Below are 13,277 nucleotides of genomic sequence, written 5' to 3'. Positions count from 1 at the left end.
TTTTCAGGGCGGAAAACCCTACAGGTTCTTTGTACTTTGCTATAAAGTGCTTCAAATTATGCGCTACCTTATGTGTATAAGGTATCAGGACTGGTGTACTTTTTTGTTCTATAGGCTCGTTCTGAGTACTATGCTCAAACCTATCTTTCCTCAGCTTTTTAATTAAGGCTGCAGAGTATGCAATTACAATCAAAGTTGGATACCCAACCCGTTCTATAGTTCTGAGTCTTTGCCAGAAAGCTTTCCTGTACTTTATGGGAGCATGACTTTTTCAGGTGAGCGTCAAGGCACATTTGAGCGGTCGTGCGCCTAACAGTTTTCGCTTGGGCAGATTCATACCGCATTAATTCTTTCTGCGCGCGAGGACAATACATCCAGCAGGCGCTTTCGTCAGTGAGGGTTATGCTTATGTCTAAAAACTGCAAATTATTGCCTTCGGTAAGTTCATGAGTGTATACCAAATAGTTTCCAACTAGTTGAAATCTAGCTAAAATTTATTACACTCTCTGTGGATAGAGCGAGGCTACCAGTTTTCTTAAAATAATTTAAAAAATCTTCCACAAATCTAAAAGTCATCAGCTCTTTAGCGTCGTCGAAGGCTTCCGTCAAGGCTCTGTTCAATTCAGCTAAAAATATATTACAAAGCAACGGAGCCACACAGGACCCAATACAAGTTCCCTGTTTTTTGGACAAACAGCTGATCTTGGTATGATACAACAGCACATGATAGGTAGTACTCTAACAATGCCATAAAACTGAAACTGGGTCCTGTGCGGCTTCTGTGCTTTGTAATATTTATTTAGCTGTATAGGTCAGAGCCTTGATGGAAGCCTTTGATGGCGCTAAAGTGCTGCAGACCTTTAGTTACGTGGACGATTTTTTTAATTATTTTAAAAGTACTGCGCCGGGGTGGTTAGGGCGCTCGACGACTGTGCCCAAGGATGCTGGATTGAATCCCGGCTACGACGGCCGCTTTGCGGCGGTAGCGAAATGCTAGGCGCCCGTCTGATGTCAGTGCATGTTAAAGAAACCCTGGTGGTCACAGTTTCTGAAGCCTTCCGCTACGGCGTATTTCATAGCCTCAATCGCTTTGGCACCTTAAACCCCAAAACAAAAGCAAGTACAGGAAAGTAAAGTTTATCTACCCTGGACATTGCGTTTTAAAACGGAGTCAAATACAGTTAAATTACCACACACTGTAACAGACAAGTACTCAACTATACTCAGTGGCCGTTTTCTGTGGCTATGCAACAAAAGCTGCTGAAGTGGGTGTCCTGATAGTGTTACTACACCATGAAATTCAGGCTTATCAGGCCAATTTTGGTTTGTTTTGCCTTTACATTGAATTAGTTTTAACAGCCAACTACGCGTAGATGTGATCCTCACCACTATTGAAGGCCAATGTGAGGCTAATTTCGCGACTAGTCCTATCTACATTGCCAGAGCAAGCGCATTGCAAAAGAGTGTTGAAATTTGAGGGGAGACACAGCAAACACGGCCCAAGCAAGCTTGGCTGCATCACTGATGGGAGGCGAAACTATAGGCATGAGTGCAGCGTAATCTGCAAACCTTAAAATGCCTGGTACCAACGCTGTACTGGTTGGTATTGTTGTATAACCTTGAATATATAACAAGGCATAATTCCTTAATTTTACTTTATACCTGAGCACGATGCGCGAAATTTCTTGAGGGACTATATTCTGCTGCGCAATCAGCCGATGCAAGTTTCTGAGTACACCTGCAACACGTTACGTGCAACAGGGTACGTTACGTACTGTCGGTACGAACATAATAGGTGAGAGGAGGAAGCAAACAGCACCTCCTTCATGTATCGCCTTGCCAGGAACCCATCAAGACAATGGCTCTTTACGTCGCCAACCTGCGACCAACTTTTCTGTTCTGTGTTTATCGAGGAGACGCTGTACATATGTTCTCACAGTGTCTTCCTCCGGAAGCGCTTCTCTGTCATGTAGCTCATCTTCTATTTGGCATGTGTACCGAATCAAACTGCGCGATACCTGAACCAGTTGCCAGATCGTGCCAATAATCAATTCTTGCTCCAGCTGTGCGCAGAACAGGTATGGCAGGGCGACAGCATACACAAGCATGGTTCGGGCCCGAATTGCAGATATACTGAAGGACTCACTTGCAGCGGGTGTTCCACATTGTGGGCCAAAAGAAATTTGGCGTCGGCTGCGTGTGATTTGTTTGGCCTCGTATAGAACACTTTGTTTCACTGTTATTTCGGCAAATACAGTTGGATACATTTGGCAAAGCTTGTCGAGCTTTTGTCAGCGTCAGTTCACTGCCACGAGGGTGAGTCGCACCCCTTTCGCCCTCTGTCTAGCCCCCTTCTATGGTAGTACCGAACGGCGGTCAATACAGCCAAAGAAACCGTGTTATCATATATACGCCGACTAGCGGCTCAAGTCGGCCGTGCGAACGGCTTCAACATGTCGTAGTGCCGGCCAAGTTTTCCGGAAATTCGGAATGTGTTGGCACGCAGAGGACGAGAGCAGGCGACGCAACAAAACTTTTCTTGCCGCTCTTATCACGGCACAACACAGCCTAGCCTCAGAAACCGAGACCCAATATATCAGTGCGATGTAAATTATTTACCGTGCAAGTATGAACACCAGAGCCTCTACCACGATTCCTAGTGCAATACAATGATTTTCAAGCACGAAATGCGCAAATAAAAACTGAGGTGTGTCCATCTTTCTGCTCACTTGTTCACATCTTGGCAACGCTATCTTTTTGTCGCGTGGTGGTGACAAGGTCGTTGACAAAAATGAAGAGTCGGTGATGGCACTGAAGAAGCTCTGACTTGCGCCCGCAAAAGAACTAAGCAACTCGGCGGCGGCGATAGTAACAAACGTGTTCGTCGATTCGAACTAACAGTGCCCGTCGCACACATCAACGCGCAATTTAAGGGCTGCTCCGAACCATCTAGATAACGTCGCAAACTGTTACTAGCTCAACCTGAAACATTGCAGAAACATACCCGACTGGTCGGAATCTTCGACACAGATCTCGACGCATCTTGCGCGACGATTAGACTGATAAAGGTTCGTCTCGCAACATCGAGCATTACCAAAAAAAAAGAATATAGAATTGATACGCATGTCTGAATCACAGTGATACGGCCGCATGCCGGCGGCTGTTCAAAAAAACAAATACAGTTTTGTAGGTTTCGCGGAATTATCACACCCATGACGTCCGAGTCAGCCTGTGTCACCAGTCACTGAAAACAATCATTAATACCGACCTAATCACGAGAATATTCGTCTGGAGAAATTTTTCAACGAAGGACCACTCTATTTAAGGGTAAAGCTGGGTGCCTTAATCGGTGTGCAAAATGGCTCCTTACGAAAGCTGTTCGTCTTTACCATCAAGAGGCGCTAACTATACTAGCTTGCTTTCACAGTAAAATTGGAGTAGGCAATTCCTGCCTCTCAAAATATCACCGCAATGACGCCTCCCAGTGACGCCTTATAGTACAGAACTATTGAATTCGGCATCTGCTTCAATGGTCGCAGAGGATTTATTGTGAGTGCTTGCTTTCATCACCACCCTACTGAAAAATTCTGTATAGAATTCGTACAGGAAATTGTATACAGTTTTACTGTACAGGATCTGGGACACAGGACAGTGGGCTATTTCAGGAAATTCCTGTACTGCCCTGGCAGGTCCGGAATGAAACCGCGCGGAGCTATGATACCGGAATGGCCTGTATGGTTGATGGCCCTCGTTTCCGAAAAGAAACGCGTCGCCATACTGGAAAAAGTATGCAAGAATATATAATAACACGAAATCATTAAATAAGTAAATAAATAAAATATAAAAAATAAAAATTTTATCGCCAAGTCTGGAATTCAACTTCGGTCTTTATGGTCCTGAGACGAGCAGCTTAACCACTTCTCTTTTTTTTTATTGCCTGCTTAGACGACATACATCGCTACACAACAAAAGTGACCCGCCATGGAGTAGTGGTTAAGCTCATGCATGTGGCTCCAGGAGCTTAACCACTGCTCCATGGCGGGTTAAAGTCGAAGTGGTTATTATTCATTATATGTAGCTAATTTTGCTCTTTCGTACTTAGTATATTTTACTTGGCTGTAGAATTTGTGGCCGCGCTTTAAACACGCTGAATCTTTTTCCAGGCTATCACAAATGTTCCGTATTTTTATAATGCGTTCTTTTATTGCAGGCAAACATCAAGATATCATAAATTACTAGTGCTGACGTGTTTTTTGTCGTCTACAAACGCTTGTACGTTTTCCTACACACAGAGACATCCGGTGCACTAATACTTGTAATACTGGGCGTTTTAGCTTCGCGTGCTACCAAAGGAGCAGCGACATCAATGCCTACACTTTCGACTCAGCGGTTTGAATACGTAAACATTCGAGAAAGCGTCGCCCAGGGGTGCGGCTATCTGCTAATCTTTCGATGGTCAGCGATGTTTGTTTATTTTGTCTCGAGCAGTTTTTTGTCATCGCTAGCGAAACCATACGTTCGTGCTTCTACTTTCGCGTTGAAGGCGGTAGATCTTCAGTCGCAGATATAAAGACTACGAGCTGCAGCGACTGTTGCATGCGCAAAAACGACGCAACGCGCGCATATGCTTGCTAGCGCACACTTTTGAGGTAGCGCTTGAAAGACGAAGTTGTAGACTCTCGCGCGCTTCGGCTAGCTAGGACTGTGGACTCTTGAGCCTGTGTCTCTGTGTTACCGTTTCCCGTGAACCTTTGTCTTGACTGTGTGTCTCTGCCCCTGTTGCCGATTCCCATAAATCGCTGTCTTCGTTACAGTTTTAGTGGAACCGGCTGGGTAATTGTCCTCTCAATGACCCCTCCGCGAACCAATGACACCGAGCTTTTGCCTGTGGATACGCCAGTTCATCGCGTCAGCCGGAGGAACCTGGGCCTTGCTCCCGAACACGGGCCCTTAGAATCCATTTGAACAACGAGCCTCCGGCAAGCCACGCAAAGCACTACGTCGGTCATGCAAGCTACTCCTGTTTACCTTCAAAACCCTCGAGTGCCGAAATCGTTCCATGGCACCGCGCGTGAAGACGTTGAGGACTGGCTAACACAGTTCGAACAAGTCGCATCCTTTAAACAGTGGGACGACAACATAAAGAAATGGAACGTCATTTTCTGCCTGGAATACCATGCTTTGACATTGTATGAGAACCGAGAAGGCACATTAACATTATGGCCTCAGTTTCACCGTCTTATCATAGAGGCGTATGTCAGCGTGGATAGGCGTGAATGAGCAGAACGTGCTCTACAATCTCGGAAACCGATACCAAACGAGTCCGTCAGGATGTATGTTAAGGAAATGACGAAACTATTTTGACTTGCGGATCCCAACATGTCTGCAGACAGAAAGCTACGCCACCTGATGCGTGGGGTTAAAGAAAGCTTTTTGCTGGTCTTGTACGTAGCCCACTAACTACAGTTACCTCATATTTAACAGAGGCGGTCACCATGGAAAAGATCCTACTCCAGCGCTTGGCTGTCTACGACAACCCAATCCTCGCTACGACTGCTGCCGAGCCTCTTACAGCAGCTGTAGGCAATACTGATCACCTCCGAGATCTTATTCGTGCAATTGTACGCGAGGAACTGCAGAAGGTTTGTGGCACGTTCCAGCCCAGGGGTGATTCTCTCGCACATATAATCCGCGAAGAGATTCAGCAAGTCACGCAGCCATCTCTGCATGTTGCAGAAGCTCAAAGTACCCCTGTTCCTGATTATCCTCGTCCGACTTACGCTGACATTCTCCAACGCCCAGTTCCCGTCCAAGTTGCGTTGTCTACATTACCACAAACCCAGTACATTCCTGTACAGCAGCCAACGCAGTAGGTGCGGCCCCCGCGGTCACACATTCGACGAACGGACGTCTGGCGGGCCCCTGGGAGCCGCCTTTTTTGCTACCACTGTGGGGAACCTGGTCACATTTTCCGGGAACTCACACGGGAGGGGTTTTACACCAAAGCACCTAGACGCACGTTCGGTCAGCTACCTCGTGACATTGGAGACAACCTCGCAAAAGAGAGCCTCGGATGGCCCGCCGACAATTCAGGTCTCGATCCCCACGTCGGCCATCCCCTTCAACAACTGGCGACTTCTCGCAAGCGCCGCCTGGTCGCTCGCCAAGCCCCCGCCGGGAAAACTGAGTGAAGCGACCTCCGGGGGCGGGACCGCTAAATGTCAGCACGAAGGAGTCCCCCCAATGAGAACAGATATGTATTTTGGAGCAGAAACGACAGCATTTGGTTCACGAGAACGGCTATCCCTGGACATCCCTGTGCTCATCGATGGTCATAATGTCAGCGCTTTAGTGGATACCGGAGCACTTTTCGATTTTGAGTAGGAAACTGGCAGCGCATCTTAGGAAGGTTATGACACCATGGTGTAGCACGCAGATAAGCACTGCTGGGGGGCATGTAATTACTCCTATTGGACAGTGCACGGCTAGAATCCCGATCCGTACGTCAGCGTTTGTTGTCAGCTGCGTCGTTCTCCAGGAATGTTCTCGTGATTTGATTCTCAGTGTTAATAATTCCTGCGGGAATATGGCGCCATCATCGATCTCTGACAGCGAACGGTCTCGTTCTCAACTTGAGAAAGCGGCTGCCAGCGCCACCGATGGCCAACGTACGTGCGCCCTACGTGTTTAAGCCGAGTGTATTTCAGTGCCTCCCCGCTCCAGCGTGTTTGTGAGTGTTGTGTGCGACGGGCTTCGTGACGGGCCGATAATAGCCGAAGGCAACCGTTCGCTTTATTTCTCATGGCATCTGTGCAGCTTGAAGCTTAATTATTCTCAGCAATGGTCACTCTGAGCTTCTCGTCACGAACTTCACGAATGAATCTCGCCATCTCTATCGCTCTTCTGCCATCGCCTTCGGCGAACTGTTAAACGAAGTTTCTGAATGTTTTACTTGTGATATTATTGATACTCCTGGTGGTCTAGACCACATCGATGTTAGCAGTGACCTTTCTGCCTGTCAACAACGCGACCTGCATGCCTTACTGCTGGAGTACTCCCCGTGCTTTGCCTCATCATCGAAAGTCCGGCAAACTTCTATCACTAAGCATCGCATCTTAACGTCTGACGATGCCCGACCTATTCGACAGCAGCCGTACCGTATTTCGACCAAAGAACGTGAGGCAATCCCGACACAAGTCCAGGAAATGCTGATTGGTGATGTTATTCAGCCGTCTAAAAGTCCGTGGTCATCGCCAGTCGTGTTGGTTAAGAAAAAGGATGGCACGCTGCGTTTTTGCGCTTATTACAGGAAACTGAATGACAGAAAAAAAAAAGATGTATATCCTTTGCCCCGTATGGACGATTGGCCCGATCGACTTCGCAATGCCAAATTCGTTTCTTCCATTGATTTAAAAAGTGGTTATTGGCAGATAGAAGTGGATGAGCACGATCGGAAAAAGACTGCCTTTGTGACACCGATGGCTTATATGAATTTAAAGTATTGCCTTTTGGTCTGTGTTCAGCGCCAGCGACGTTCCGGAGAATGATGGACACGGTACTTGCTGGTCTTAAATGGCAAACCTGTTTGGTTTATTTGGACGATGTCATCGTGTTTTCAGAAACGTTGGACCAACATCTTAAGCGGCTGCGAAAGGTATTGAACGCTCTTCGCTCGGCCGATTTGACACTTAAACCGGAAAAACGTCCCTTTCGATATCAGCAGCTGAAATTTCTCGGTTTGAAGTTGCGCTTGAAAGACGAAGAAGTTGTAGACTCTCGTGCGCTTCGGCTAGCTAGGACTGTGGACTCTTGAGCCTATGCCTCTGTGATACCGTTTCCCGTGAACCCCTGTCTTGACTGTGTGTCTCTCCCCTGTCGCCGATTCTCATAAACCCCTGCCTTCGGGACAATATGTTTGCTATCATGCTTATTTAGTGCGCTGGCGTGTCCGGAATGGTCATTCTGTTTGAGCTTCATCGATCGGCCCGGCTTCTGTTCAGAAGCGGAAATACTGTGTCCGGTATCAATTCCAGAAATAATGCGTTCGTCCGGCTTCTGTTTAATTAATACAGGCTGAACCCCAAATGAAACCGCGCGGAGCTCTCTCCGGAAATTCCTGTATGGTCCGTGGTACTTGTTTCAGAAAACAAACTGGACGCCAGGCAGAACATAGCATGTAGAGCTATAAAACAACACGACTACATTCGAAAAAGAAAAATAAACTTGGAAGAATATAACAGCTGTGATTAGAACTTCACTCCTCCCGGCCAGCAAGCACACACTTTAACCGCCAGACAGCGGCGAAATACGGTGGCGGGGGTTATATTTCTGTTTATGTAGTCGACATTGCTCTTTCGTACTTTGCGAATTTTTGTAGGGTGTAGAATTTGTGGTCGTAATTGGCCAATCGCCCTTTAAACACGCTGAATTTTTTTCCTGGCTATCACGAAGGGTTATCCGTATTCCGAATCTTTACAATGTGCCGCTTTCTATGCGGAAAAACCTCATAATGTCGCAATTTACTAGTTCTGAGACGTTTTGTCATAGTTGTCGTGACGCTGGGACTAAGTCGACCCGGCCTTCACTTGGTAGCGTGCAGAGACTCAGGGTTGATGAAGGATTGAATCTTCTAAGTTGGTAAAATATATACAAGCAGGTTTAATGGCACTTTGAGAAAACTTATTTACATGAATATTTACATGAAACGAAGGGTACATCAGCAAAATGGCAAGCGTTAAGAGTTTAAAGCGAGAAGCGTCTGGATGAGCCGTTTACCCAGGGCTCAGAGCGTCTTTTCGTGCTCTGCAATGTCATTAAAACCCCCTATGTCCAGCCCCTCTCTGAAGATGCTGACTAACCAGTTCCAGGGCACGCCCCTCAGATATCGGCATCCAATCGAACACATCACTGCACTGATGGTCTGATGCACTGACTGGTCCGGCATTGTTTCGTTGGGTGTGGTCATTTGTTGGCGGGAAGAGCTTGGGAACGGCGAGGAGGTACATTTCTATTCTTCAGCAAAGATTCGATATGCTGGTTCCGGTAAGTGGATTTCCTTCTCAGAAATCCAAGTGCACGTGTGCGCCGCATACTGCTCCCAGCATTGTCCCTTTCCAGCAATTGCAAATCTTTTCTGCATTCCCGGGAAATCCTCTAATGGCCGTAATCACCTTGCTCCTTTCTTGTCCTGTACGTCAGCGGACGTGTCACTCTGTCGTCTCCTTTGGACAGTAGGCATTCCTCACTGGACGATAGCGCTTCTCGGCGGGAAGGGTGAACAATTGAACGAAAGCATTTCCGGCTATTTCGCGCAGGGGAACATTTCTTTGTATTTTTCTAGACGTTCCCTTGACAGGGCCAATTTGGCATTTGCAGGGTCTCCACAAAGCAAAACAAGCTTACACAAAAGGATTCATGGAAACAGGCTCACTTAGCGCCCTTGCACCAGCAGCACATATCCATGCCCACAGGCGAACAATAGAGCGCGCCAGTGCGAACGATGCAAGGTCATAACATAGTCTTCGAACGCATGTAATTTTTGCTACACATAGAGACATGCGGTGCACTAACATTTGTAATACTGCTTGTTTTAGCTTCACCTGCCGCCAGGGGAGCAGCGACGTCCATGGATTTACTCCCAAGTGTTTTGCATACGTAAACATTCGAGGAAGTGACTCCCGATGTCCGGCTAACCTGTGCATATTTCGATGGTCAGCGATGTGTTTCGTTTATTCTCGAGCGTATTTTTGTCCTCCCTAACGAAACGCTACATTTTTTCTTTCACTTTCTCGTTGAAGGTGGCAGATCTTCAGTCGCAGATATGAAGATGCACCGCAAGATCGTACAAGCTGCAGGGACTGTTGCACACGCAAAAGCAAAACGCGATGCGCGTATGCACTTGCTAGCACACACATCCACGGCTTCATATCTTCTGAGTATTTGCGAAACAACGCATACTACACGTATAAAAAAACGTTGTATATTATGTATGGTTTCATGCTTATTTAGCGAGAAGGCATGTTATGACGTGGTAATTGTGGTTGAGCTTCACGATCCGGCCGAATTGTGTGGAGAAGCGGAAATACTCTGTCCCGCATCACTTCCATTCATGACGGGGTTGTTCGGTTTCAATCAAATCGGACATGTTCTGTCCTGTATATGAGCTCAATACAGGACTGGTCCACTCTGTATCATATGCATATCAGTCTGGGATGTCCTGTATGAGATGTATACTGGAAATGGTCTGTCCTGTATTAGCTTTATACCGGCCGGACCACCGAATTGAGATTTATACCGGACATGACCTGCCCGGTATAAAACCGTTTAAGCTTCATACAGGACTGGTCACACCTATATGAAATTTATATGGCATAATACAGGACCCCTACAAACCCGTTTGGCGCGATGCGGGATTTTTCACTTGGGTATTGAGCCCTCCGAAGGATGTTGAGTTGGTTACTGCTAAATATCTGCAACCTCAGATTGAAAGGTCACCTCTATCGTACTACCACGAAGTTGGGAATACGAAGCTTAGTTGCAACATTTTATTCATTCCGCTTTTTTTCATTACTGCTGGCTGGCTTTAACAACGGTAACTATAAAAATGCCTCCATCGCAGGTCATCGCTGAAAGTGAATACGGGAGCTGGCCGAGAAATTCAGAAACAACTCGGAAGCATGCATGAACGGACGATTTGTAACTGATATCTCGAAACGGGCAAGCGCTACCATGCTTCGCATTTTAAAGGTTACAAAATCAGCTGTCACACGTGCATCGTTGTGGATCAACTATCGCACATTCACGTCTGTCGCAGAAATAACGATCCATAGTGGGGACTACACTTACTTTGTGGTGGATATGATGATGCAACGTTGGGTCTCATTTTTTACCCGAAGCCAAGGCCAGTACACGCTATATAGGAGGCGCAATATCAGTGCTTTGTATTGAATATTAGCTAAAGCATTTCAAAAATATGAATTAACTAGAAAGGCGTCTGTTAAAGATGCTTAGCCGGCCCCTATTCCGCTCCCAGTGGATGCGAAAAGAAAGCCCTTGAATCTAGCTCCATAATGTATAGCGATAGGAGTGTTGCCAAGCAACAACTTAAATGAATATTGGCAAATATGCGCCAGCAAATGTTCGGCAATTTATCACACTTAATATTGTGCATTCATTCATACTAATAGCCTCACCGGCGCAGGTAGACTTACGAAACTCTGGCTCCTCGGGCACAGTGTTATGTAGGCGACCCATGCCACTATCGTTGCGCCGCTTGATGATCGGTATCAGACAGCCCTCGACGCAGGGTTTCCCGAAGACAGCAACCAGCCACACTACTGTTGCTGATTTCGCTTTGCGTGGTGTCGATTTGTCCCCTGCACCATATTTAACGGCCTTGTCCGCCGAAACGAAGTTCTAGCCAGTGCGGTCCAAACTTCGTCTGGACTGAAGATGCTTGTTTTTAGGCGAAAGGCGCATGTCAAGTCGTGTGCGCAGCCGGCAACCTAAATTGCATCCCTGAATTTCTGCAGCTTGTTGAAATTCTAGCGAGTCCTACTCAGAGATCCAAGCCAGCCGCTTATTTCTTAAAACAATCTTAAACGTTCAGATTTCGCGTTCAGCGAGTACATTGCTTTGTGGGTGCTGTCCAAATGTTGTCAATGCAGTTTCCTACCACGCGATGTTAATCCTTTAAAGGGCGTGTGGCTTTCACATACCTGAGTTCATTTTAAACACCTGCAAATCAACTCATTCTGATAGAATGCATTTCTCCTCGGGGCAAGTCACGTTGAAAGAGGAGGTGGTTTCACGTCAGAATATTATTCTAATGTGTTCACGAAGTTTTATGCATGAAACCAATACCTAATATATTGTTAAAATTTATTTACAAAGTGGTTCTGCCACTTAGCCTGATGTGCTAACCAAGATATAGTGAGCTTCCTCTTCTTTCACTTCTATTCCGGAAAGCCTCTTTTTGCACTTCCTTGTTCTCTTCTGTTCGCATACCTGGCATTTCCCCCTTCGCAGACGAAGCCCCTGGGCTGTCAGTCAGAGTCGCGAGCGAGAGTGGCAGCGCTTCATTCTTGCGACATGAACTACCTGTGTTTTCCGAGAGGGGCGACACTGGGAACATTGGCAAGACACGACGTAATTCAACTCATTGACGCGTTTGAGCACAATAAATGGGCCTGTGTAGTGCGACAACAGCTTCTGGGACAAACCACGCTTGCGGAGAGGTGTCCAGAGCCACACTAAGTCGCAGGGAAGATAGGAGACATCCTGATGCCGTAGCGCTGCTTAGAATATATTGGCTGATTCCGACAAAACTCTCAGAAATAGCCCAGTTAATTTGATTTTTTTTGTAGGCTTCACATTAGGCATGAGCGTCAGCGTCGGTTTCACTGAAATTAGAAATTTGTTCGCATTGGTTTCGTGAAACTGGAAGAGGAGAGCCTATCATTTTTTTTAGAAAATAATAAATGCGACTATAGCTAAATGTTACGGGAACGTTTGCAGAATCGAGCAGAAGCAGAATCGAGATTGTAAATCAATCAACCCGTTTAGGCGTCGTTAATTTTAAAACTCCTTTGACCTGGCATTCAGCTGTGGTGCTAATATTATTTCTAAGGTTTGGGTGGTTCACAGTCGCAGATTAAGGAACCTGCGCGACGAATGAAGGGGCGTTGTGATTGCATATGTTTACAACCCAAGTTCTTTCAAAGTTGATGTTCTGTTTTATAATATTGACGAAATTACCTGTATTTACATAAATAAAGAAGAAAAATTGAAAATAAAAAAGACAAAATTAAAGTTTGCCTCAAGTTCCTAAACCTCAGTATATTTCTTTTGCACCCAGGCCATGCTGGGTCGGCGACGCTCATTCAACCCGTCCCTGGTGTCCCGCAAGCGATCCAATGTGCCACTTGGTGGTGGCTTGGCCCGCATGAGTGGCGCCTACAGCGAAGGGATGCAGCGCAGGCCCAGCTGCCAGTCCGAATAAACGCTGAAGCCGTTCAGGAACAGCCCGAAGACGGGAATGCTGCAAGGACAGCAGGCCGCGGGCATATGATAAGACACTTTAAAGCGAAGCACTGATTGGGCAGTTTTCTTTCTTATCAAAACATTACCTTACCTTAAAATTAAAATTACCTTAAACATTACCTTACCTTAAATCAGACATACCTTAAAATTTCCGTCTGCTTACTCTTGACAGTGAAAGCACAGAACAGAGCACGCACTAACCAGCACGTACGCTTTCATTTTGTACATATGCTGGT

At 46.4% G+C, this 13,277-nt stretch overlaps 1 protein-coding gene across 1 annotated transcript in view; it reads left to right on the top strand.

Moving 5' to 3' along the window:
- The window catches only part of LOC146194399 (uncharacterized), a 148,408-nt gene extending 135,408 nt beyond the window's left edge, over positions 1-13,000 (top strand). Inside the window, exon 7 of the mRNA XM_084596548.1 lies at positions 12,857-13,000. Within this exon, the coding sequence (XP_084452674.1) occupies positions 12,857-13,000 (144 nt within the window). The remainder of the gene's footprint in view (positions 1-12,856) is intronic.
- Positions 13,001-13,277: the final 277 nt, after the last annotated feature.

Source organism: Amblyomma maculatum, chromosome 3, assembly GCF_055883805.1.
Source record: "Amblyomma maculatum isolate TAMU_Amacu chromosome 3, ASM5588380v1, whole genome shotgun sequence".
Taxonomy (NCBI): domain Eukaryota; kingdom Metazoa; phylum Arthropoda; class Arachnida; order Ixodida; family Ixodidae; genus Amblyomma; species Amblyomma maculatum.
The sequence above is the reverse complement of the archived record's forward strand: the minus strand, read 5'-3'. Positions and strand labels throughout refer to the sequence as shown.